Here is a 27,758-nt window from a genome sequence, read left to right as displayed (position 1 = left end):
TTTCCTGAATGTGGCCAGACAGCTTGAGGAGGTTGGTTAACTTCCTCATCTGCCCAATTCATTGTGGAAACTGAAGAGTTTGGTGCCAAACTTCATAAAATAAAAAACAGAAAACATAAAAATAATTTAAGGGTCATGGTGAGGTCTGATGAGCCTCAACACTAGTTACTATGAATCGAAGAGAAGCAAAGTAATTGCAGACTTCAGAAGATGCCAATTCAGCCAAGGACAATGCTGACTATGACTGAAGTGTTGGTAAATTATCTCAGAATAGTTCATTCAATCGGAGCCCATTTTGCTGCTTGCTGCCTCAGTCTGCTTCACTAAGCATGTGACAGATTTTATCAATACATCCACGTGGTCCATTTGCCTCTGCCCAAACCTCATGGAGTAATCTCTGTACAGGGCACTCTGACCATATCATCCATGCCTAAAACTCTGCTGTGATTTCCCCTCCCCTTATGATAAGGGCCAGAATTCTTCATGATACTTATGAGGCCCTCGCTTGATCTGGCCCTAACTACCTCCCCAGTCTTATCTCATACTTACTATTCTTTAGAGAAGCAAAGCCCAATAGAACTCTCTGTGACAATGGTCATTTCAATATCTATATCTTCGGTGTCCAACACAGTAGTCACTTGTCACAATTAAATTTAATTAATATTAAACAAAATGTAAAAGTTAGTTCCTCAGTTATACTAGACACATTTAAAGTGCTCAACAACCAAGTGTGACCTGTGGCTACTGTGAGAGACAGTGCAGATACATAACATTTCCATCGAGGCATGAGGTTCTTTGGGGCAGTACTGGTCAGCATAGACTAGCCTTACTTCAGTTCCTCTAAATACTTTCTCACTTGAAAGCTTTTCCAGACATCCCCTCTGTCCCCATCTCTCTGCCTAGCTGTTTCTTATAATTTCTTACATGTCTTTGCCTTATTTCATTTGGAAGGAGACTTAAAATGCAACCTAGGTTAGATTCTTGTGTATTCACTCTCATTCATAGTGCCATTGATCATTGTAATTAATGATTGATTTATTGATTCTCTCTTGCTAGGTTGTAATCTTTATTATGACAGGTGTTATATTTGTACTCCCATTTTTAGCACTAAATGGGTGCTCATTAAAAGTTTATTTAGTAAAAGAAGCATTAATAAATAAATAAGTAAAGGAAAGATAACTCTGTGGGACTAAAAATATTTCCATTAAGAAAATGCTTGAATATAGGAGTCAAGGAAAGAAACTAGTTTTGGTAAAAAGTTTATTATTACTTTAATATTAGAATTTTGTCTTTGGGGGAATGGTTGGGTCATGGCCATTTGGCTATTGGAAATATGGAACTGAGTCTGGGAGAGGAAACAAGGCTGGAAATGTGAGAGTCATTTGCTTGAACCCAAGAGTTGAAGTGTTGGCAGTCAGTGAGACCTATAAAATAGTATAGGCAGAGACCACATGAAAAAATTGTGTCACCACAGATGAGAAGAGAGAAGAGAAATCATTGGTTAAACCAGGCAAAGGAAAGCCAGTGAGACTGAAAGAGCTCCAAAACTGTTTAATGTCATGGAAGGCCAGGAAGATGGGCTGTGGAAGGAGGGTGCAGCCACCAATGTCATGCGATAGGCCCGTCCAACCAGAAAAGTTCCTCATTCAATATCCTGCTAAAGAAAGTCAAAGTTAACCAGGGTTGGACATACACAGTCAACACTGTAGGAGGAAAAGGGGCAAAGTAGCCTATAAGTGAGGGTTTCATCCGAGCAAAAGATCCTGGAGCCAAGGCTGGTCGGCCGTCATTCCATCCACAAAAGGAGGAGTAGATGGGCCTCCTGGGGAGGTGGGGGGATCCAGAGACTGGAGAGGCTGATGGGAGTGAATGGGCATGAGACTTTGGGATTGTGATGCACATGGGTTCCAGACCAGGTACCCCAGGAAGCAGACTGTGGATCTGATATTTTTGTGCAGAAAGAGTTTGTTATGAAGTGTTCTTGGGATCAACACTGGGAGAGAACATAGGAAGGAGGACTGGACAGCATGCAAAGGGAGGGAGCTGGAACAGAGTTTTCAGTCGAGGTCCACCAGGAACTCCAAAACTAAGAAGTCCCTTCAGAAATGTCACCAGTGGAAGCAAGAGGATCAGACCCTTGAATGCCTACATTGGACAGTTATTGGATGTGAGCTCCCCCAAGGAGATGGTGTGAACTTGCGTGAGGCAGATTCCTTAGGTCAGTGGCAATTCCAAGAGAGAGATGACTCTGTGAGCCATCAACAGCCAATACTCCCAGCAGATGGGAAATGCATGCCTCAGTCCAAATGTGAGACCTAGGAGGACACCCTGGAATCCACTCCAGTCTACGTCTTTTTCTGCTTGAATCCACTTGCTTTGATAGTGTGTTTATTCCACTTGGTAACTAACATCCTGGTTAGTCTACAAGACTAAGGTTACAAGAGTAAGGTTAGTGGTCTAGAGGCTATAAATGATACTCACCTCCTCCTTCTTCCACCACTCAGTTCACAGCATCCTTGGTGAGCACCTTTACTTGTCTAGTAGCTGATTTGGTAGGATGACTTAGACCATTATCCCTAAAAGTTCTGGTCTCTTGATCACCATACTTTTCTCAGGCTTTAGCTAGAGATCTTTTCAATTTTCCATTAAAAAGGACAGGAGAGTCCCAGGAGACATTCCAGCACATCATTTTAGTGTCAAAAATGTCACTATGTTCCCTGACCCCCATTGTGTAGCTTCCTGCTTATGACCAGAGCCAGTGATGTCTGCCAGCATAGACTCCTTTTATTGCTGGTTTCTTGGCACAAAGAGTTGGAAGTGACCAAGAGGTACCCATAGCTTAAAGTTTAATGGGAATATTTCTGTGTCCCTGACAGGAAATATTCCTTCTCTGTGAACCTCTAGACCTGCAGAGCCTAAACATGGGGGGACAGGAGGCACAAATTCTCCATAGGGGCCACTAGAAATGATGGTGTAGGGGGGTCACTTCAACCTCTTGATGCCTAGACTTATTCTGATTACCAGAGATACTGTATGATATTATGGTCATTGATTTTAGGGTGCATATTGCACTTTGGAATATTGCACTCTATTCTCTACAGAATTATTTCCACATTGGAGCCTTAGAAGCACATACAAATGACTCTTCTTTTATTCTATTCTATGAGGGCAGTAATTCAGGGGTGGTACAGTATGTAATAGGACCAGTAGATCCTAAGACCATGTGCCCATTCCCTTTGCTATAAAGTGGATATCTTAGTCTATTTGGATGTATGTGGGATCCTGTGTCAGTGGTTCAGAAACTCTATAAGCTCTTTGTTGGTGTACTTGCTGGACTTTGGTGAGCAGGAAAGACAAACTCATAACCAGAATATGTGTTGATTCCATCCAGGTGAATAGCTGCCCATTCCAGGATGCAAAGAGTTCAACGCAATCAACTTTCATCCAAGTGGCTGGTTGATATTCTCAAAAGATGGTGGTATTTTGGAGGCTCAACACTTGCCTCTGCTTCTGGAATATTGGATATTTGGCAACAGGAGGCCAGATCAGACCTGTTGAGTGGGAAAAAATACATTTGGGTCCATGCATATCTGTCATCTCAACATCAGCGATTACTCTATTTATGAGCCTATTATACCAGCCTTGGGAGCATCAGTGACAAGGGATGACAGACATCAACTGCCTCAATCATTCTGTCTGCTCATCTGTTTAGTACTTTTATCTATGGGCGCTCTTTTGTGGGCGTGAACATGAGACACAAAAACCTTCGGACTTTGTGCCCACCTTCACAGTTCAGTCTACAGGCCTCTTATCTAGATCCCCTTGTCCCCAATATTTCTCCTTCCAGGCCCCTAAGCAAAACACTAAGTCATTCATCTGTCCGTGATACTCTACATATTCTTACCTTGAGCCAATCTTTTTCTATACAGAATAGATAACAAGTGTACTGCCCAAATCTCTGCCTATGAAGAGATTTTCCCTTAATGCTATCTTTCATGGTCACCCTTGAGACCTACAGCGATGCAAGGAAGACCTACATTTGAGCTATGTCAGCCTTTTTTTTAACCTTGGTCAACTGGACGTAAGGGACTTCTCATGCCACATGGTCATGAGCTGGTGTATGACATGGGATTTGGGGCCATCAGCTCATGCAGCATATTTGTGCCCTTGGGTCCTACTTATGTCTAATAACAGATAGTTTATGTCTTAGAAGTATTACTTCTGGACCCTCTGACCTTATGACACAACGGGGCCAGTATAACACAGCTCATGATGGGCAGTTTGGGCTGCATTGTCACTTGGTATCCTGTGGTCAGTGTGCTCTGTTTCTTCCAGGGCCTTGTGTCATGCCAAGAGTTGTTTTTTTGTTTTATTTTCAAATAGTGTATAACTTGCTACTTCAGATAGGATGGCCTTAGCCAAGCACCAGAGATCCATATTATGATTCTCCTGTTGGAGGGTGAGACATGACATCCTTTCCCTGAAGATATAGTACCTTTCATTAGATACTCTAATACTAGAGTCTGCTGGGTTACCTGGTCCAAGTGGAAGGAATATTGAGCCATAACCTAGACTTAATCCACAGACTTCTGCTCTAAGCCCTTCTCAAAACGTTTTGTGTCATCTAGTGTTTGACTTGAAGCATTATTCTCAAGTGTGGAACACCTTGTCTCCAGGACCTAAAGAGACCCATCAGTTGTGGGAGATGAAAGATGCTGTAAATTTCCCTTTACATGGATTGGAATGTTCTAGCTTTCTCTAAACCACTAGACCCTAAAAACATCACTGATGTGTCAAGCCTCAGAACCTTAGTAGAGTTTAGTTTATCTTCTACACTCTGAAGCACATGTATTTTACAATGGTTCCAATGTATTTGTGACTCCTTGCTCATTCAAATTTGATTAACATGATGTTACCAATGTCGTGGACAAATGTGATGTTCTATGGGATGGCTGCACAGTCCGAGCATCTTTGAAATCTATTACAGAAAGATTACTGGAGTCAACATAGCCCTGTTATGAGGTGTACATGGATACACTTGTCCATTGCGTTTTAAAAATTTTTTGTAATTGAAGTAGAGTTAGTATAGTTGATTTACAATGTTGTGTTAGTTTCAGGTGAAGAGCATGGTGATTTGGAGATATATATATAGATATAAATGTTTCAGATTATTTACCATTATACATTTATACATTATAGGTTATTATAAGATATTGAGTATAGTTCCCTGTACTATACAGTAGAAACTTGTTAGTTATCTGTTTTATACATAGTAGTGTTTATATGTTAATCCCAAACTCCTAATTTATCCCTCCCCCCCTTTCCCTGTTGGTAACCATAAGTTTATTTTCTATGTCTATGGGTCTATTTCTGTTTTGTATATAAGTTCATTTGTAACATTTTTTATATTCCACTTATAAGTAATATCATATGGTATTTGTCTTTGTCTGACTTACTTCACTTGGTATGATAATCTCTAGGTCCATTCATGTTGCTGCAAATGACATTATTTCATTCTTTTATATGGCTGAGTAATATTCCATTGTATATATGTACCACATCTTCTTTATCCATTCATCTCTCAATGGACATTTAGGTTATTTCCATATCTTGGCTACTGTAAATAGTGCTCCAATGAACACTGGAGTGCATGTATCTTTTCAAATTATAGTTTTGTCTGGATATATACCCAGGAGTGGGATTGCTGGATCATATGGTAACTCTATTTTTAGCTTTTTGAGGAACCTCCATACTATTCTCCATAGTGGCTGTACCAAATTACATTCCCACCAACAGTGCAAGAGGGTTCCCTTTTCTCCACACCCTCTCCAGCATTTATTGTTTGTAGACATTTTAATGATGGCCATTCTGACTGTTGTGAGGTGGTACCATGTGCCTTTTGGCCATCTGTATGTCTTCTTTGGAGGTAAACTGCTTCTGGGACTCTTTCCCAGAAGAGTAATGGAAAAGAATATATTCACTAGATCAATGTCCATATACAATGAACTTGAAGCCCTGTTAACTTGCTTTAGCAAAGTTACTATATCTGACAAAACAGCTAAAATTGGGGCTACTGTTTGATTTAGTTTGGGCAAGACCATTGTCATTCTCTAGGATTTTGTGAATTAAATGAGTACATGAGGAGACCAATCAATCCCATAGCCTTCAAGATCTTTGTTTTTATTTTTGTTTTTTCATATTCTTTTCCCTTATGGTTTATTACAGGATACCGAATATAGTTCCCTGTGCTGTACAGTAGGACCTTGTTGTTTAACCATCCTATAGACAATAGATTGCCTTTAAGGTTTTATAAGTAGCCACATTCTCTGCCATTCTTCCTCAGTGTGCAATACTGTTTTTGTTCACTGTCTGGGTCTAGTGGGAGAGTGTTGAAGAAGTTTCCACTTGACTTTCTCTGCTACAGTAGCTCTTATCTCACAGGCCAAGGAACTAATTGGGGATTCTGCCAACTACCAATTATGTCTCTTTTAATTATATTCAGAAACTAAGGAAATGACTAAGGGGAACCACAGTAAGCCAGATCCAGTAGATGGAATATAAGCCACACCTGTGTCAGGACTTCTTCTTTTAAATTAAGACTTTATACATCCCCACTTTCATTTTTTATATTTTAAAGATTTTTTTGATGTGGACCATTTTTTAAGTCTTTATTGAATTTGTTACAATATTGCTTCTGTTTTATGTTTTGGTTTTTTTGTCCACAAGGCATGTGGGGTCATAACTCCCCGACCAGGGATCGAACCCCCACCCTGGGCACTGGAAGGTGAAGTCTTAATCACAAGACTGCCAGGGAAGTTCCCTACATCTTTACTTTTTTTGTTTGTTTGTTTGTTTGTTTGTTTTTTGGGGTTATTTTTTTGCGGTATGTGGGCCTCTCACTGTTGTGGCCTCTCCCGTTGCAGAGCACAGGCTCCAGATGCGCAGGCTCAGCGGTCATGGCTCACGGGCCCAGCCGCTCCGCAGCATGTGGAATCTTTCTGGACCAGGGCACGAACCCATGTCCCCTGCATCGGCAGGTGGACTCTCAACCACTGTGTCACCAGGGAAGCCCTACATCTCTACTTTTAAAAAGAGGTCATTTATGATACTTACCCTGATTATCAATGTCAACTCAAATCCTCTATTTAAAAGTTCTGAAAAACTATAGTTTTAGTGCACAGGTACCTGAGAGGGTGAGTGTAGGACATTTGGAGAATCATTACCATTATGGACCTGTCAGGGCTTTGCAGTCTTCATACCTGGGGATGTGGACATTTTTAACCAATGGATTCCAAGTCTTAAAACTCATCCAGGGAAGCTACCCTTTGTCTCCTGATTGTCTATCTTTTATTTCTTATATAGATGGAGGAAATCCTTATTTTTTGTATTTATATAGATGGAGCAAAAAGCCATCTCCATAGCTGCTGCACCTCCTACCATGATGCTTCTTATAATGTATCTGCTTTGTTTCTGATGGTTAAACACCACCTGACCTCTATAATTTTGGGATCCTCTGATGCTTATTTCTGTCAGGGAGCCTAGTCCTATAATACATCTCCTACCCTCACCTCTGGACTGGAGAAGAAGCCACCACTGAGGTTTTTTTTTATAGATGCTATAGTGCTCTTTCCACCAGCTTACTGGTTATTGCTTTGATAAACGGAGTGTCCTCCAGGCCCTTGTTCAGAAGATATTTGGCTCTTGGTTTTTATGGCCTTATATGGTATACCCACATTAGCAAGTTCTTTCTCTGTGTCTTTTGATCCACTGTCTGCCCCAGCAGTTCTGGTGTTTCTAACCCACTTAGTGTGGACTTTCACTTTCTCCATGTTTCAAAGGGCCATCCCAGGAATATGTCACCAATGCCTCCCCAAACCCCCACCAGGGTGTTTTGTCTTGTATCACGAGAAAGGATGTCCATCTCCATGTTAATAAGCTCTCAGTGTTCTGACTTTCCAGCCCTGCTTGATCCAGCACAGTCAGGATTCAGCCCCCTATGGACTTCCCTGGCTCCTCCTGGTGTATGGTGGCCAGACCTATAGCTCCTTCAGGGTGTGGTCCCTGTTCTCTCTGAGCAGGTCCAACAAAACCCCAGCTGGTTATATAGTGACTTAAACCTGTTTTTATTGGTCCAATGGCCAAGAAGGGAGGCAAAGTAACATCTTATAGGAGATACTACATCTCTCTTCAGGTCAGGGGTAGCCCTAGCACTTAACACAAGAGAGTGAGCCACTTTGACTTGTCCAGAGAGTTGAAGGTCCTCTGGGGATTCACTCTTTCTGAGTGCATAGTCCCAGATGTTTTCATCCCATGTCTCAGAGATCCAAGCTTTCCCAATTCAGGCTCTGATTTTGGTATAGCAGACTTACTGAAGTTGAGAATTCAAATGCTAAGGGATTTCTACTACTCTCATAATTAAGTCTTGGTCTGAATATCATCTTTTTCTATTTTCTAACTGCCGGAGATAAGGCTCTTCATAGAGGCTGCCCTTTGACTTTCACACCTGATCTTTAATTGATAATTAATCACCTTCAGTCATTTAACATCTTTATCCAGTGAATCAATCGCACCCAGCAGCAGCCATCCAATTCCATAGTCTTTATAATTATAATTCTTTCATGTCTCTCAAATGTCAGGGATATCATACTTGTCAGAGTCATCCTGTGGATTGGTGTCCCAGCCGAGCTCATGCCCAGTGAAAATTTGAACAATGGTATTGCTGCTGAGTGACGGGGACTATATGCATTCTACCTGCCTCCGATGGGCTCTTTATCACCAGCTGGCGAGCAGGGGAGTCAGCATCATAATCCCATTTTTAAGTCCACTTCCCTGGACCACTCCTGATAGCAACTGCTGTGGTTCATGTTCCCGGGGAAACAGACTCAAAAACTCTATGATTGGCATGCTAGAGATTTATCGTGTTGTACTTTTGAGAACACCTGTGAGGAATCAAAGGAGAGTGGATTGGGTGGGGAGAAAATTTGAACGGCCACACAGGTGCAAAAGTGAACGCTACCAATTACACAGGGATCTCTAAAGATGCCCCCCTTTTTATACCAAGTAAACAGCTTGGATCTTTGTATGCTGCAGCCTTGACCAGTCATTGAATGAGGGCCTCCTCTAGGAAGGGAAGATAAGGTGAGGCAGCTTTCTTAGTCTAAGTATCTGTGAGCAACCAAACTCCTGACATGAGGGGTAATAAGGGCCTCGGTTCTGAAGGAGGATCTCAGTGAAACTTGACAATATCCACTAGAGTATAGATTACATTTCTAAAAACAGCAAGTACTATATTCAAGGTGTCTGAAGTAGAGTCTGTTGAAAAAAACTTGGTGAATTGAGGAAAACATGTAGGAACTTAAGTTTTGAGGGAAATGGGGATGACACTGTTGTCACGGATGTTAGAATTCCTCAGGACAGAATGGGACCAGTGATGTCACAACTCAGGTTCCATAATTCTTTTATGCTCACCTTGACCTTGAAGTAGGATCACTGTCTTTAGACTATAGTCTTTCCTTATGTTGTAGCACTATAACAGAGAAGGGATAAAATATACAGCTTATTGTATATATGTCCATGCCACTCTCTCACTTCATCTCAGCTTCCCCTTCCCCTTCCCCTTGTCCTCAAGTCCATTCTCTACATCTGCATCTTTATTCCTGTCCTGCCCCTACGTTCATCAGAACCATTTTTTTCTTTTTTAGATTCCATATATATGTGTTAGCATACGGTATTTGTTTTCTCTTTCTGACTTACTTTACTCTGTATGACAGACTCTAGGTCCATCCACCTCATTACAAATAACTCAATTTCATTTATTTTTATGGCTGAGATAGCTAGTGGGAAGCAGGCTCATAGCACAGGGAGATCAGCTCAGTGCTTTGTGACCACCTAGAGGGGTGGGATAGGGAGGGTGGGAGGGAGACGCAAGAGGGAGGAGAAATGGAGATATAAGTTTATGTATAGCTGATTCACTTTGTTATACAGCAGCAACTAACACAACAATGTAAAGCAATTATACCTCAATAAAGATGTTAAAAATATATATACAACTTATTGTGGGGATGAAGCATGTTCCAACTAGAATATAATGATGTACTATTTTCAATGTAACTCCACAAAATTTGTCTACCTGTCGAGGACCACATGCCAACTCCTGAATCAGTCCCTGTGGCCAAAGTAATGCTATGCCCCATGACAAAGAGAAATGAAGTTTACCCCTTGGTTTAGGCAACTTCCTGGAACTGGGATCAATTCCTAAAGCCTTCACTCCAAAGAGTGAAGTAACAGATGCAGATGGGAGCACCATTTGAGGTAAATAATAAGATAAATGTTGTCATCAGCTTTCTTAGATTTTATTTTGAAATATGTATAGAGTCACAGAGGATTGCAAAATTAGTAGATAGAGTTTCAGGTATATCACCCAGCTTCCCTTAATGGTAACATCTTATATAACTGTAGTAAAGTATCAAAACCAGAAAATTGACATTGGTACATTATTAACTAGACCTTAGTCCATTTTCAACATTTAAAAATATACATTTGTGTACTTGCATGTGTGTGTGTGTGTGTGTGTGTAATTCACACCCAGCCTACTCCCTTATCCTTACCACCTGACAACCACTAAACTATTCTCCATCTCTGTAATTTTATCTTTTCTAGAATGTTATAAAATGGAGCCATACCACACGTGACCTTTTTGGAATTATCTCTTCACTCACCATAATTCCCCTGAGAGCCATCTGAGTTGTTGCATGTATTAATATAACTATTAATATAACTCCTTTTTATTGCTTAGCATTCCATAGGTATGGACGTACCAGTTTCTTTAACCATTCACCCAGAGAAGGACTTTTGGGTTTTCTCACTTTTTTGCTATTATTAATAAAGCTGCCGTGAACATTTGTACATATTTTTTTTTGTATGAACATATGTTTTTATTTCTCTGGGAATAACCCTCAAGATTGTGATTGCTGGGTCTCATGGTGAGTATATGTTTAGTTTTAGAAAAAACAGCCAAACAGTTTTCCAAAGTGACTGCAAGATTTTACATTTCCACCAGCAATGTGTGAGAGATCTATTTTCTCTGCATTCTTGTCAGCATTTGGTATTATTACTATTTTTATTTTAGATGTACTAGTAAGTATATAGTGATATCTCATCATGGCTTTAATTTGCATTTACCTAATAGCTAATGATGTGGATAAATTGATAGGTATGACTCAACTAAATTCTCTAGGTTAATGTTTCTGATTTTCTTGCATACATTTTTTTCCATTATAATGATACTCTTATTTCACAAAAAAGTTCTTCAGTGATTTAGTAAATACTGCCTGCTATATATTGTTTATTGCCTTTTTGTTCCTTATAATGTGAGCAATAGCTAGACCTTTAAAAACTCTGGTGGAATCCTTAATTTTACATAGTAGGAAACTTAGTTCTAGAAATATTAGGTAACTTGTTCAAGATTGCACGAGCAGAGCTGGAACCAGAATCCAGATGAACAGTGTCCTGGTCCAGCCCCTTTTTTGACACCATTATATCTTGATGTTTGGTCTCCCTGGCTGAGCTGGACGTGTGTGTGTGTGCCTGTGCACGTGTTTCTTTTTACTTCCTTTGGCATCAAGCATATTCCCCTGAACATAGCATGTGCTCAAAATACAGTTATGTGTTTACTGATAGACTAAGAGTTACAAACATCTCTCCTCCCGATCCATTTTTCAAACTTGTTTCTGGTCATATGCCTCTCTTTCAAATACCCAGCTCTTGCTTGATTTTTACTCCAGTTAAATTCTGCACTGTAGTTATGCATGTGTGTGTGTGTGTGCACATGTGTGTGTGGTTTGATGAATGCCTTTACGTTCACTACTTTCTCTAGCACCCTGGCCTTCAGATACCCTTAACCAGAGGATAATTAGATCTTATATATTCATATTTAACTTCACAAAGCATTACAAGGTCTATCTAGCTGGATTCCTTGGGACATGTACAGTTGAAGGGGTGGTCATCCCTGGGATGACCAAGGATGAATAAAGGTAGATACAAACTTCAGTTGGGAGAAAGGTGGGTGGAGGTCTGAGCTGCTCAGAAGAAGTAGAGAGAAGTAGAGAGCAGCAGACCCAAGGGCAAGAGAACATGTTTAGAAGTGAAATGGATACTAGCATGAGGGAATGAACTGGGAAGAATTTAACTGCTTGATAGTGTTCCTCTTGAGCTAAAATAAAATCATATATGGCATTAGGTTTAAATTCCTTCTCTTATATTTTCTAATTTGCTTTGGCTCCTCCCATGATTTTGACGAAGACTGATAATCCACAAGTATCTGTGCAGGTGGAGAAGGGAAGAAAGAGTCAGAATTATTTTCCAAATCCATTTTCCACTTAAGATGTTTTTAGCTTTGTAGGTAGGTAAAAGTTAACATTCTTTTTTAGACAATTCAATGTGTCATTCTTTTCCATAAAGAGATTGATCTTATATAGTGGAGAAATTCACTCACACAGCAGGGAGGATGGCATTAAGACTTTGGCAACACAACCCAACCAGTATAAACTCTCAGAAGGCACTCTCAGAAGAAGGAAGCTAACAAATGTTTAGGGCATCTAAGAAGGACACTCTTCACATCACACACAATCACAATGGAAGAATTCTCAGGAAGTTACTCAATGCAAAGGAGAAAATTGGAAGAGAAGAGAATGTGGAGAAATTATTCTCTAAAAGTGTCAATTAAATATTCTAAGTTTGACTAATATGGAAGATGATCCGTTTCAGAAGAATGAAAAGTGGCCATGAACTGTGATTTTTTAATCAGGAGACAAGCATTGAAATAAAGAAAGAACACTTAAGAATATTGAGGAGAGCCCTTCAAGATGGCAGAGGAGTAAGATGTGGAGATCACCTTCCTCCCCACAAATACATCAGAAATACATCTACATGTGGAACAACTCCTACAGAACACCTACTGAACGCTGGCAGAAGACCTCAGACTTCCCAAAAGGCAAGAAACTCCCCACGTAGCTGCGTAGGGCAAAAGAAAAAAGAAAAAAACAGAGACAAAAGAATAGGGATAGGACCTGCACCTCTGGGAGGGAGCTGTGAAGGAGGAAAATTTTCCACACACTAGGAAGCCCCTTCACTGGTGGAGACGGGGGTGGGAGGGGGGGAAGCTTTGGAGCCATGGAGGAGAGCACAGTAACAGGGGTGCAGAGGGCAAAGCAGAGACACTCCCGCACAGAGGATTGGTGCCAACCAGCACTCACCAGCCCAAGAGGCCTGTCTGCTCACCCACCGGTGTGGTTGGGGCCTTGGAGCTAAGGCTCGGGCTATGGAGGTCAGACCCCAGGTGGAGGACTGGGGTTGGCTGTGTGAACACAGCCTGAAGGGGCCTAGAGAGCCACAGCTAGCAGGGAGGGAGTCTGGGAAAATGTCTGGAGCTGCCAAAGAGGCAAAAGACCATTGTTTTGGGGATGCACAAGGAGAGGGGATTCAGAGCACCAACTAAATGAGCTCCAGAGATGGACGTGAGCCATGGCTATCAGCACAGACCCCAGAGACGGGCATGAGATGCTAAGGCTGCTGCTGCCACCACCAAGAAGCCTGTGTGTGAGCACAGGTCACTATCCACACCTCCCCTCCTGGGAGCCTGTGCAGCCCGCCACTGCCAGGGTCCCGGGATCCAGGGACAACTACCCTGGGAGAATGCACGGCACGCCTCAGGCTGGTGCAACATCATGCTGGCCTCTGCCACCGCAGGCTCGCCCCACATTCCATACCCCTCCCTCCTGGCACCCTGAGTGAGCCAGAGCCCCCAATCAGCTGCTCCTTTAGCCCTGTCCTATCTGAACAGATGCCCTCAGGAGACCCACACGCAGAGGCAGGGCCAAACCCAAAGCTGAACCCCGGGAGCTGTGTGAACAAAGAAGAGAAAGGGAAATCTCTCCCAGCAGCTTCAGGAGCAGCAGATTATATGCCCACAGTCAACTTGAAGTACCTTGTATCTCTGGAATACCTGCAAAGACAAGGAATCATCTCAAAATTGAGGCGGTGGACTTTGGGAGCAACTGTAGACTTGGGGTTTGCTTTCTACATCTAATTTGTTTCTGGTCTTATGTTTATCTTAGTTTAGTATTTAGAGTTTACTATCATGTGTAGATTTGTTTATTGATTTGGTTGCTCTCTTCCTCTTCTTTTTCTTTATATATATGTATATATATATATATTTTTTTCCTTTTTCTCTTTTTGTGAATGTGTTTCTGTATGCTTCTTTGTGTGATTTTGCCTGTATAGCTTTGCTTTTTCCATTTGTCCTAGGGTTCTCTCTGTCCTTTTTTTTTTTTTAGTCAAATTTTAGCGCTTGTTATCATTGGTGGATTTGTTTTATGGTTTGATTTCTCTCTTCTTTCTTTCATTCTTTTTTTTCTTTTTTATTACTTTTTATTTTAATATTATTTTATTTTTTAACTTTCTAATTTTATTTTATTTTTTTCTTCCCTTCTTTCTTTCTTTTTTTTTTTTCTCACTTTTCTTCTGAGCCATGTGGCTGACATTGCCTTGGTGTCAGGCTTATGCCTCTGAGGTGAGAGAGCCAAGCTCAGGACATTGGTCTACCAGAGACGTCCTGGCCCCACGTAATATCAAATGGTGAAAGTTCTCCTAGAGATCTCCATCTCAGCACTAAGACCCAGCTCCACTCAATGACCAGCAAGCTGCAGTGCTGGACACCCTATGCCAAACAGCTAGGAAGACAGGAATACAACCCCACCCACTAGCAGAGAGGCTGCCTAAAATCATAATAAGGTCACAGACACACAAAACACACCAACGGACGCAGTCCTACCCACCAGAAAGACAAGATCCGGCTTCATCTACCAGAACACAGGCACCAGTCCCTTCCACCAGGAATCCTACACAACCCACTGAACAAATCTTAGCCACTGCTGACAGACACCAAAAACAACGAACTATGAACCTACAGCCTGTGAAAAGGAGACCCCAAACACAGTAAGTTAAGCAAAATGAGAAGACAGAGAAACACGCAGAAGATGAAGGAGCAAGGTAAAAACCCACCAGACCTAAAAAATGAAGAGGAAATAGGCAGTCTACCTGAAAAAGAATTTAGAATAATGATAGTAAAGATGATCCAAAATGTTGGAAATAGAATGGAGAAAATACAAGAAATGTTTTACAAGGACCTAGAAGAACTAAAGGGCAAACAAATAATAATGAACACACAGTAAATGAAATTAAAAATTCTCTAGAAGGAATCCATAGCAGAATAACTGTGGCAGAATAGCGGATAAGTGACCTGGAAGATAAAATAGTCAAAATAACTACTGGAGAGCAGAATAAAGAAAAGAATGAAAAGAATTGAGGACAGTTACAGTCCTCAATTGAGGACAGTCTGGGACAACATTAAATGCACCAACATTCAAATTATAGTTGTGTCAGAAGAAGAAGAGAAAAAGAACGGGACTGAGAATATATATGAAGAGATTATAGTTGAAAATTTCCCTAATATGGGAAAGGAAACAGTCAACCAAGTCCAGGAAGTGCAGAGTCCCATACAGGATAAATCCAAGGAGAAACATGTCAAGATGCATGTTAATCAAACTATCAAAAATTAAATACAAAGAAAAAATATTAGAAACAGCAAGGGAAAAACAAGGAATAACATACAAGGAAATCCCCATAATGTTAACAGCTGATATTTCAGCAAAATTCTGCAAGCCAGAAGGGAGTGGCAGGACATATTTAAAGTGATGAAAGGGAAAAACCTACAATGAAGATTACTCTACCTGGCAAGATCTCATTCAGATTCGATTGAGAAAGTAAAACCTTTACAGACAAGCAAAATCTAAGAGAATTCAGCACCACCAATCCAGCTTTACAACAAATGCTATAAAAACTTCTCTAGGCAAGAAACACAAGAGAAGGAAAAGACCTACAATAACAAACACAAAGCAATTAAGAAAATGGTAATAGGAACACACATATCAATAACTACCTTAAATGTAAATAGATTAAATGCTCCAACCAAAAGACATAGACTGGCTGAAAGGATACAGAAAGAAGACCGTATACATGTTGTCTACAAGAGACCCACTTCAGACCTAGGGACACATACAGACCGAAAGTGAGGGGATGGAAAAAGATTCCATGCAAATGGAAATCAAAAGAAAGCTGGAGTAGCAATTCTCATATCAGACTAAATAGACTTTAAAATAAAGACTATTAGAAGAGACAAGAAGGACATTACATAATGATCAAGGGATAAATCCAAGAAGAAGATATAACAATTGTAAATATTTATGCACCTAACACAGGAGCACCTCAATACATAAGGCAAATACTAACAGCCATAAAAGGGGAAATAGATAGTAACACAATCATAGTAGGGAACTTTAACAGCCCACTTTCACCAATGGACAGATCATCCAAAATGAAAATAAATAAGGAAACACAAGCTTTAAATGATACATTAAACAAGATGGACTTAATTGATATTTATAGGACATTCCATCCAAAAACAACAGAAAACACATTCTTCTCAAGTGTTCATGGAACATTCTCCAGGATAGATCATATCTTGGGTCACAAATCAAGACTTGGTAAATTTAAGAAAATTGAAATCGTATCTTTTCCAACCACAACACTATGAGACTAGATATCAATTACAGGAAAAAATCAATAAGAAAAACAAACACAGGGAGGCTACACAATACACTACTAAATAACCAAGAGATCACTGAAGAAATCGATAAGGAAATCAAAAAATACCTAGAAACATATGACAATGAAAACATGACAACCCAAAACCTATGGGATGCAGCAAAAGCTGTTCTAAGAGGGAATTTTATAGCAATACAATCATACATTAAGAAACAAGAAACATCTCAAATAAACAACCTAACCTTACACCTAAAGCAATTAGAGAAAGAATAATAAAAAAAACAAAAACCCAATGTTAGCTGAAGGAAAGAAATCATAAAGATCAGATCAGAAATAAATGAAAAAGAAATGAAGGAAACTATAGCAAAGATCAATAAAACTGAAAACTGGTTCCTTGAGAAGATAAACAAAATTGATGAACCATTAGCCAGATTCATCAAGAAAAAAAGGGAGAAGACTCAAATAAATAGAGTTAGAAATGAAAAAGGAGAAGTAACAACTGCCACTGCGGAAATAAAAAGGATCATGAGAGATTACTACAAGCAACTATATGCCAACAAAATGGACACCCTGGAAGAAATGGACACATTCTTAGAAAAGCACAACCTTCTGAGACTAAATCAGGAAGAAACAGAAAATACAAACAAGCCAATCACAAGCACTGAAATTGAGACTGTGATTAAAAATCTTCCAACAAACAAAAGCCGAGGGCCAGATGACTTCACAGGTGAATTCTATCAAACATTTAGAGAAAACCTAACACCTATCCTTCTCAAATTCTTCCAAAATATAGCAGAGGGAGGAACAATCCCAAACTCATTCTATGAGGCCACCATCACCCTGATGCCAAAACCAGACAAAGATGTCACAAAAAAGAAAACTACAGGCCAATATCACTGATGAACATAGATGCAAAACTCTGCAACAAAATACGAGCATCAGAATCCAGCAGTACATTTAAAGGATCATACCCCATGATCAAGTGGGGTTTATTCCAGGAATGCAAGGATTCTTCAATATATGCAAATGAATCAATGAGATAACCAATATTAAAAAATTGAAGGAGAACAACCATATAATCATCTCAATAAATGCAGAAAAAGCTTTTGAAAAAATTCAGCAACCATTAATGATAAAAACACTCCATAAAGTAGGCATAGAGGGAACTTACCTCAACATAATAAAGGCCATATATGACAGTCCCACAGCCAACATCATTCTCAATGGTGAAAAACTGAAACCATTTCCACTAAGATCAGGAACAAGACAAGGTTGTCCACTCTCACCACTATTATTCAACATAGTTTTGGAAGTTTTAGCAACAGCAATCAGAGAAGAAAAAGAAATAAAAGGATTCCAAAACAGAAAAGAAGAAATTAAGCTGTCACTGTTTGCAGATGACATGATACTATACATAAAGAATTCTAAAGATGCTACCAGAAAACTACTAGAGCTAATCAATGAATTTGGTAAAGTAGCAGCATACAAAATGAATGTACAGAAATCTCTTGCATTCCTATGCACTAATGATGAAAAATCTGAAAGAGAAATTAAGTTACCATTGCAACAAAAACAATAAAATACCTAGGAATCAACCTACCTAAGGAGACAAAAGACCTGTATGCAGAAAACTAAAAGATACTGATGAAAGAAATTAAAGATGATACAGATGGAGATATACCATGTTCTTGGACTGGAAGAGTAAACGCTGTGAAAATGACTATACTACCCAAAGCAATCTACAGATTCAATGCAATCCCTATCAAACTACCAATGGCATTCTTCACAGAACTAGAACGAAAAACTTCACAATTTGTATAGAAACACAAAAGACCCCAAATAGCCAAAGCAATCTTGAGAGAGAAAAATGGAGCTGGAGGAATTAGGCTCCCTGACTTCAGACTATACTACAAAACTACAGTAATCAAGACAGTATGGTACAGGCACAAAAACAGAAATATTGATCAGTGGAACAGGATAGAAAGCCCAGAGATAAACCCACACACATATGGTCACCTTATTTTTGATAAAGGAGGCAAGAATATACAGTGGAGAAATGACAGCCTCTTCAATAAGTGGTCCTGGGAAAACTGGACAGCTACATATAAAAGAATGAAATTAGAACATTCTAACACCATACACAAAAATAAACTCAAAATGGATTAAAGACCTAAATGTAAGGCCAGACACTATAAAACTCTTACAGGAAAACATAGGCAGAACATTCTATGACATAAATCACAGCAAGATCCTTTTTGACCCACCTCCTAGAGAAATGGAAATAAAAACAAAATAAACAAATGGGACTAATGAAACTTAAAAGCTTTTGCACAGCAAAGGAAACCATAAACAAGACCAAAAGACAACCCTCAGAATGGGAGAAAATATTTGCAAATGAAGCAACTGACAAAGCATTAATCTCCAAAATTTACAAGCAGCTCAATATCAAAAAAACAAACAATCCAATCCAAAAATGGGCAGAAGACCTAAATAGACATTTCTCCTAAGAAGATATACAGATTGCCAACAAACAGGTGAAAGGATGCTCAACATCACTAATCATTAGAGAAATGCAAATCAAAAGTACAATGCAGTATCACCTCACACCAGTCAGAATGGCCATCATCAAAACTTCTACAGACAATAAATGCTGGAGAGGGTGTGGAGAAATGATACAGCCTCTATGTGGAACAGTGTGGAGGTTCCTTAAAAAAACTGAAGATAGAACTACCATACGACACAGCAATCCCACTACTAGGCATATACGCTGAGAAACCATAATTCAAAAAGGGTCATGTACCACAGTGTTCATTGCAGCTCTACTTACAATAGCCAGGACATGGAAGCAACCTAAGTGTCCATCTACAGGTGCATGGATAAAGAAGATGTGGTACATACATACAATGGAATATTACTCAGCCATAAAATGAAACAAAATTGAGTTATTTGTAGTGAGGTGGATGGACCTAGAGTCTGTCATACAGAGTGAAGTGAGTCAGAAAGAGAAAAACAAATACCGTATGCTAACACATATATATGGAATCTAAAAAAAAAAAAAGAAGGTTCTGAAGAACCTAGGGGTCAGAAAGGAATAAAGACACAAATGTAGAGAATGGATTTGGGGACATGCGGAGGGGGAAGGGTAAGCTCTGATGAAATGAGAGAGTGGCATGGACATATATACACTACCAAATGTAAAATAAATAGGTAGTGGGAAGCAGTCGCATAGCACAGGGAGATCAGCTTGGTGCTTTGTGACCACCTAGAGGGGTGGGAGGGAGGGTGGGAGGGAGGCTCAAGAGGGAGGAGATATGGGGATATATGTATATGTATAGCTGATTCACTTTGTTATAAAGCAGAAACTAACAATACATTGTAAGGCAATTATACTCCAATAAAGATGTTAAAATAAAAAGAATATTAATTACTTGGAAGAAGTATGTCCAAGGCTGTTGTAACCCCTCTGGAGAGAACAGAATGATGTACCTTCTTCTAAGTCCAAGGTCAAAGGCCTTCCCAGACACTCAGTTCCTCACAAAATAAATGACAACAGTGGAATGTTACCAAAAATCAGATTAAAATAGGTATTTGGCTGAATTTGAGCCAAAATCTGATATCTAGTTTCAGCCAAATACTTTGAGTGAAATCATTTGAGAGCCCAATGTTCCTTGAAGCCAGAAAGACGACATTTTTGCAAATTATTATAACTATGTGTAAATAGGGTGACCATATAATTTGTCATACAAACTAGGACACTTTTAAGTGAAAGAAGATGCTGTTGATAATAATGCCAGTACAGGAAGCATGGACTCAGATGATCTTGGATAAACCGGGACACATGATCACCTTATATAGAAACTGTTCTTGTGTAACAGATTATGGTGGTGCCCATGCCAATGATGTGAATAATATCTAGGATGAGGTGGTGATAACTTAAATCAAAACTCAATGTTGCAGTTCAGTGGGTAGGCAAGACTGCTTCTCAATTGATGTTGAAGATATTCCTAATTCATTTATTTTCCAGAAATTAAAAACCCTTCAATAATTATAACTGGAGTTATACAGAATTCTGACATCACAGCAGAGTCACTTGCTAATTCCGTGGAGTAGAAATTCCCTGCAGGAGCTCATCTCCCGCGTTTTCTCCTCTCTTCCCAGGGATCCCGCCTCCCTGGCCCACCTCTTGTTCCTCCAGGGCTCTGCCCCTTCCTGACTTGGGGCCGTGTGTCGACTGCCCTTCCTCACCTTGGAACACTCTGTGCCCAGCCCTTCTTAAGGAATTCCTTCTTCTTCTTCATATCTCTGCTCACAGGACCCCTGCTTAGGACGCCATGACTGCCCACTTCCCGCAGTTTACTCTCTACTCTATCCAGCAAGGTATTTTCTAGAACAATTACCGAAGTCCAGCTGTTCTTGTGTGTTTACTTATGCCTCTCTCTTCCAACCGCATTGTTAGCAGCTGGGGCAGAGGTGGACAAATCCTTTTCTGCAGCAAGGCAGATAGTAAATATTTTAGGCTTCACTGGACATATGGTCTCTGTGGCTTCCACTCTACCATGGTAGCATGAAGGCAGCTAGAGATAATACATGGCTCAATGGATGTGGCTGTGCTCCAATAAAACTTTATTCACAAAAACAGGCTTTGGTCTGCATTTGACCCATGCGCCATACTTGGCCAGTCCCTATAGGACGATTACCTTAAATTCGACATTCGCTCCCATAGCCTCAGCGCCCAGCTTTCAACCTTACCAAAGCCGTGGAGGGCAGACAGTGTTATTTCCATTTTATAGATGAGCAAAAGAAGGCTCAGCAAGGTGTACTTGATCCAAACTCACGTAAATATTGTATCCGCTTTCTAGGGCTTCTGTAACAATGTACCACCAGCTGCAAAGCCACATGAAACAACAGAGATTTAATCTCTCACAGCTGTGGAGGCTAGAAGTCCAAAATCCAGGTGTCAGCAGGGCCACGCTTCCCCTGAAGTCTGCAGAGGAGAAAGCTTCCTGCCTCTTCCAGCTTCCGGGGTCTCCTGGCGTTCCTCGCTCTGGGGGTGTATCAATTCCTCCTCTGCCTCTGTTTCCACATGGTCTTCCTCTCTGGGTGTCTGTGCCTCTCTCCTCTTATGAAGACAAAAGTCATTGGATTTAGCACCCATCCTAATACAATATGATCTATTTTAACCAATTTCATCTGTAAAGGCCCATTTCCATATACAGTCACATTCTGAGGTTCTGAGTGGACATAAATTTTTTTTTTTGGAGGGGAGAGGCACAGTTTTAAACCCACTACATCTGTCAGATGGTAGGGTAAGGATATGAACATGACCCCATTTCAATGATTTTCCACTTTGAAGTTATAATCTTAGCTATTAAGTTAAATTAGCAGGTAACACGGATGTCCAATTTTAGACATAGTCTGAGAGATGATCTTAGAGTATCAGTAGAAGAGAGAGCTAATAAGTTTACCAGAGAGGAGCTGTGTCTAAGTCATCACGTCTGACTTGTACCCTGAACATAAGGTTAGAATTGACCTGAAGGGCATCTGATACATATCTTATGAATAGAGATTTAAGACATTTTTCTATAGACTTCATTGGTTGGGCAAGGGGCATCACAGAAGAAGTTTCATGGCCTCTCAAGTCAATATCTCTGGATACCAAGCTCGTAAGTTGGGATTTTCCCCAATACTTGTCTAAAGCATGTTTCCTCCCTTAGGGGAGTGGGTAGTTTTATTACCGTCCAAATACATTTAGGAAATGCCAAGCCAAACCGAGTAAAACACATTTCATTACTGCAGTAAATAATTGCTTCTTAGAACCTTTTATTTGTTAAGGTGCCTTGCGAGTTTCTAAGAGGGAGGTGTTGTGCACATTTTTCTAAGTTTATAGGGTATTTCTTGTAGAGTATCTTCAAGAAATAATCATCTGTGCCACACACTTTGGTACATCTACTCAGTGTTTATTTGCTTACTTAAGCGCACGTAAGTTCTGCTTTCCTGGAAGCAAATGGGTAGAAGTATACTTCTCTTGCATTTCAACCCCTCCATGATGGTGAGATCCCTGACAGAAAGGGAGACACTGATGGGTGTACCATGGCATCTACTAATTGATTGGTCAATTCATTCACTTCTTCATTCATTCACTCACTCACTGATTTCACACACAGTTATCAAGCAGCAAGGAAGGAGTTATGAATATAAAGATGATTGAGACCAGACTTCTTTTCATTAAATCATCTAGATAACACACATCCATCACCATTTCCCAAAGTAATTCTAATAGATGGAAACCATGTGCAGTGGACTGAATTGTGTGCCCCCTAAAAGTCATGTGTCAAAGTTCTAATCCCTGTACCTAAGAAGGTGACTATATTTGAAGATAGGACCTTTGAAGAGGTGATTAAGGTTAAATGAGGTCATAAGGGTGTGGGCCCTAACCCAACAGGAATGTTGTCCATATAAGCAGAGGGACAGATGCCAGGGATGGGCATGCACAGACAACAGGCCATGTGAGGACACAGCAAGAAGGTAGCCAAGGAGAGAGGCCTCAGGAAAAATCAATCTTGCCAACACGTTGATTGTGAATTTCTAGCCTCCAGGACTGTGAGAAAATATATTTCTGTTGTTTAGGCCACGCAGCCTGTGGTATTTTGTTATAGCAGCCCCAGCAGACAAAAACACTGTTAATTGTTCATTAGGCCCCTGCCTGCAAGAACTTATTCAGCTAGTTGTAATGGCTACCGAGGATTTCTCATTTTTTTTTAAATTTTTTTTTTTATTTTTTGCGGTACGCAGGCCTCTCACTGTTGTGGCCTCTCCCATTGCGGAGCACAGGCTCCAGACGCGCAGGCTCAGCGGCCATGGCTCACGGGCCCAGCCACTCTGCAGCATGTGGGATCCTCCTGGACCGGGACATGAACCCGTGTCCCCTGAATCGGCAGGTGGACTCTCAACCACTGCGCCACCAGGGAAGCCCAGATTTCTCATTTCTTGATCTGCATCTTAGAAGAATTTCATGAGGATCAACTTAATTGTCCACCTTGTGAGGAAGCCTTTGTTGTATCACCACATGGACCAGCAGAGCTGCAGGCATCTGATAGAATGAATATATCACCTACATTTCTCCTCCTCTCCATACATTAACCATGGACAGATGGCCTAAAGCACCCCTTAGAGAGAGCAAGAAAAAAGGAAAAGGAGAACTAGAAAGTATTAGGCACGTAGCTAAATACTTCAAATATGACTTCTCATTTAACATCCCTCTTCTATTTTGAGGTAATCCTTACCCCTCTTTTTAGGTGAAGAAACAGACGTTCAAAGAGGATAAGTGATTTGGCCAAGATCATGAAATCACTGGTTAGAGCCAGAATTCAAACTCATTTTTTCCCTCCTGAAAATACGCTGGTCTGAGGGAAATAGTGATAATTTCTTAAAAATGAAGAGAAGATATTGATTAGAGTGTTTTCATCAATTGCTTAATTAGAGGAAAAAGGAAATCTGGCTAGGCGGAAACACTTACGAAAAAGGACTGGAAATTTCAGTGGACTATGTGTTTATTTCAGAGACATCCTCAGAATCGACATGGCTACCAAAGAGCTAGGCCAATGTTAAGCTGTGCAAATAAAAACAATGATTATAAGGCAGTTACTAAGTGCCAGGCACTGTTCTCAGTTCTTTCCGTGTATTCTTGATACCACTAATCAGGAAGGCTAGTGAAAAAAAAACCAGTGTGTCCAAAGGCAGGTGACCGGAATGGCCAGAATTTGAAATCATGCTACAGGGTTACTGGTTGGGTAAACTGGGAAGCTTTACTCTGGAGAAAATTGAAGGCCATATGATGGCCGTCTCAAGGAGTTGAAAGATTTTCAGGTAGGAGGGGCCTTTAGACATAGGGATAAAATTGAGTGGTAGTGAGCCTTCCATTACCGACATTATTCACATGGATGTGTCCAGGTAGAAGCAACACCCACATTCAGCAGGTGGTCACGTAATTAAGCTCTTAAATTTTTTAAACTTGAAGACTTTAGGGGCTTCCCTGTTGGCGCAGTCGTTGAGAGTCCGCCTGCTGATGCAGGGGACATGGGTTCGTGCCCCGGTCCGGGAAGATCCCACATGCCGCGGAGCGGCTGGGCCCGTGAGCCATGGCCGCTGGGCCTGCGCGTCCGGAGCCTGTGCTCCGCAATGGGAGAGGCCACAACAGTGAGAGGCCCGCGTACCACACACACACAAAAAAACTTGAAGATTTTAGGATTCATAAATATCATCCTTATCTTCTTTATTAACAAAGTTAGGTTTGGAGGGGAAAAAATCAATGCTAGATTCTTCCTGGAATTATAGAAAGAATTCTGCAGGAGAGAAACATATCAATTTTTCTCATCACCATTGTGAAGAGAAATTTTTGTTCGATTTGAGCTTTTCTCTAGATTGATTCTTTTATAAGTATATTAGCAAAATTCAGTCTCCAGGTTTGAAAGCTGATAACATTAACTGTTTTGAAAGGATTGTCTATTTATTTTTGCCTTTACCAGCGAGAGGAGCTCATCCTTAATGCTTATCATTGGGCCAGGCATTAAGCAGAAGCTCATTACAGTAGGCTGCGGTGTGTTTGTTCATTTGTTTGTTTGTTTTTTAATCTGGGATCAGTGTTTCTTGAGAAGTACCTACAGCGGCTAAGAAGTGAGTGCATGGTGGTAGCGGAGCATCATTAGAGGAATTAGAGTAGATAATCCATTTGCAAGCAGCAGAGAAGTGCGATTATGTGATGCGATGGGCGACCAAGAGCCCAAAATGACAAATTAAAGATTTGCCGTGCTGTGGGGTCTCTGGAGGGGCAATTCAGATACATTGCAGAGCAGTCCTACTGAGGACGGGTCAAGAAAGACTGTGTACAATGGACCCAGAAAATCCAGGCTGTTGGAGGGGTGTGTGTGCAGCAAAATTATGTTAAAAGCCACATCGTTGTGGCTACGAACACTTGACCACTACATGAGAAGGATACGGTGGAAGGGGGGAAATGCATGCAGAGGGTGTTCCGTCCTGTTTAGAACATCGAGGGTGCTCCGATAATACTAAGGCTCCACGATGAAGATGGAGCGAGGATGATGATGATTAATGCAACCCGTGGAAAAATAGGGCTGGCGAGGCTGACAGAGACGGGGGACCCGGCGAGGTAGGATGAGTCACGGGTGAGGGTACCTGGGCTGGAGCGCGCGGGGGCGGAGGGGCGCGGGACTGGGACCGGGAGTGGGCGGGTGGGCGCCGTGGGCGGGGCGGCTCCGGGCCGAGCGGCTGGGCTGGCGGCCGTGTCTGCGAGCGCAGCAGCATCACCGGAGCCGAGCCGCGAGACTCCGCCTAACCGACACCCAAACTCTCCTCCCGCACCGCGGACGGAGGCGGCCGAGCCCGAGCATCCTCGCCCCCCGCGCGCCCGAGCCCGCGCCCCCGCCCCCGCCCCCGCCCGGGAGGCTGGGCTGCGGGAAGCGCCCGGGCGCCCGCGCTTCGCCAGGGCCACCAAAACAAAGGCAGCATCCGGGGCTGGGTGGAGGCGGAGGACCATGACAGCCCGGGCTCGCGCGCTCCCCTGCCCCGCCGCCGCCGCCGGGAGGGCTCCGCGGTGAGCCGAGCAGGGGCGCAGCCGCCGGGCGTGCGTCGGAAGGTGCGCCCGCGCCGAGCCCAGGCCAGCCGAGGGGCGGGCAGGCCGCGAAGATGTCCTCGGCCGTGGGGCCCCGCGGTCCCCGCCCGCCCACCGTGCCTCCCCCGATGCCCGAGCTGCCCGACCTGAGCCACCTGACCGAGGAGGAGAGGAACATCATCATGGCAGTGATGGACCGGCAGAAAGAAGAGGAGGAGAAGGAAGAAGCCATGCTCAAGTAAGCCTGCGCGGCCGCGCCATCCGTGCCTCCATCGGGCCGTTCCCCGCCGTCACCCGCTCCTACCGGCTGCGTGCGGGTCAGAGGCGGGCCGGGTGCCGGGTGCGGGCGGAGGCGCCCGCCTGGGGGCCGGGGGCGCGGGGCCGGGGCAGGGAGGCGGGTGGGAGGACAGGTGGCAGGCGGGGATGCGCTGAGCCCTGAGCCGGGAGCCCGGAAAGGACGGCTGGGGACCCAGGTGCCAGGGAGGACTGGGGGGACGGCGCCAGCCGGGGTGGGATGTGCCAGGCTGAAAAGAGCCGATTCCGCCCGCGTGGAAGGAAGGGCCCTGGGCCGGGAGCAGGTGAGGGGCACAGGCTGAGCGGAGGAAGGGGAGGTGGGCGAAGAGCTGCTGGGAATAGCTCTTCTTTCCCTGGAGTTGTCGAGCCGGCTGGGATTGCCCCAGCCGAGGGTGTCAGTATTGGTGTAAGAAAAATGCTTATTGTGAGTGTTCATTTTGCTACTCATTCATCTCACAGCTCGAGGTTGGGTCTTTTTTTTTGGGCAGTTGCCATCTTTGGTAACCTGCTTCTTCAGCGTCTCTCTAACCTTTGCTTCGGGGTCTTCTGCACGGAATACCTGTGTGAAGACAGATATTCCTCCCCGTATACAATGCCATTGGCAATGCAAAGTTTTTAATCATGGGAGAAGCTGATGGGGACTCTGGCCTGAATGAAATAGAGGTTCCTCTTTACTGGTTTCCAAGGGAGTTCCAGGGCCTTCTCGTTTCCTGGTGCAAGCCGTACCATAAGGGGACTGATTATTGCACACATCCCCCCTTCTTTAAAGCCCATCAACCCTTCAGGGGATCTCCATCCAGCGCCCAGTTTTCCTGGGTCTGGGGATGGGACGGGGCTGGTGGCTGGCTAGGCAGGCGCGTGTGACAATGCCCTGCCACCTGCCTTAGTCTCGGGCGAAACTGCTCACAAGGTGCTGGCCTCCCGCCTCCCTCCCATCCCCGTGCAGTGGAGCTGAAGGGGACGTGAACCCTGCCTTGCCCGGACGTGAACCCTGCCTTCCCCGAGAGGTCCTCCTGTATTGGGGAAAGTTTTCAACTTGGCAGTGAGGAAATCTAGAGGCCCTGATGGGGACTTGTGCCTTGGTTCCCCGCGTTAAGGCCAGAAGGTGTATCTGGGGCGGAAGATCGGAGAGAAGAGCCGGAGGGAGCCTGTTGCTTGTGGAGTTACAGCGGAG

The 27,758-nt window shown here is 42.4% G+C and overlaps 1 protein-coding gene and 1 long non-coding RNA gene across 20 annotated transcripts in view; one reads left to right on the top strand and one right to left on the bottom strand.

Annotated features, from left to right (window-relative positions):
* Window positions 1-1,531: 1,531 nt before the first annotated feature.
* Window positions 1,532-26,620, bottom strand: LOC137204842 (uncharacterized). 3 transcript variants are annotated; one of them, XR_010933866.1, is made up of 5 exons: window positions 26,437-26,620; window positions 20,091-21,546; window positions 9,469-9,526; window positions 2,482-3,551; window positions 1,532-1,654 (listed from the first exon to the last, which is right to left on the bottom strand). It is a non-coding gene; the product is annotated as an uncharacterized lncRNA (long non-coding RNA). The 3 variants fall into 3 exon arrangements; XR_010933865.1 differs by having other exon boundaries at window positions 1,532-3,551; window positions 20,091-20,193; window positions 21,360-21,546; XR_010933864.1 differs by having other exon boundaries at window positions 1,532-3,551.
* The window catches only part of RIMS1 (regulating synaptic membrane exocytosis 1), a 473,777-nt gene continuing 471,948 nt past the window's right edge, over window positions 25,930-27,758 (top strand). For 4 of the 17 annotated variants that reach the window (XM_067702791.1, XM_067702793.1, XM_067702792.1 and 1 more), the window contains exon 1: window positions 25,934-26,528. In XM_067702791.1, the coding sequence (XP_067558892.1) occupies window positions 26,365-26,528 (164 nt within the window). In that variant the 5' untranslated portion in view covers window positions 25,934-26,364. Of the gene's footprint in view, window positions 26,529-27,758 lie in introns of all 17 variants that reach the window. The other 13 variants (XM_067702801.1, XM_067702798.1, XM_067702796.1 and 10 more) reach the window with 6 other exon arrangements.

This window comes from Pseudorca crassidens, chromosome 13 (assembly GCF_039906515.1).
Source record: "Pseudorca crassidens isolate mPseCra1 chromosome 13, mPseCra1.hap1, whole genome shotgun sequence".
In the NCBI taxonomy this organism is placed as follows: Eukaryota; Metazoa; Chordata; class Mammalia; order Artiodactyla; family Delphinidae; genus Pseudorca; species Pseudorca crassidens.
This window is presented reverse-complemented; position numbering and strand designations above follow the sequence as displayed.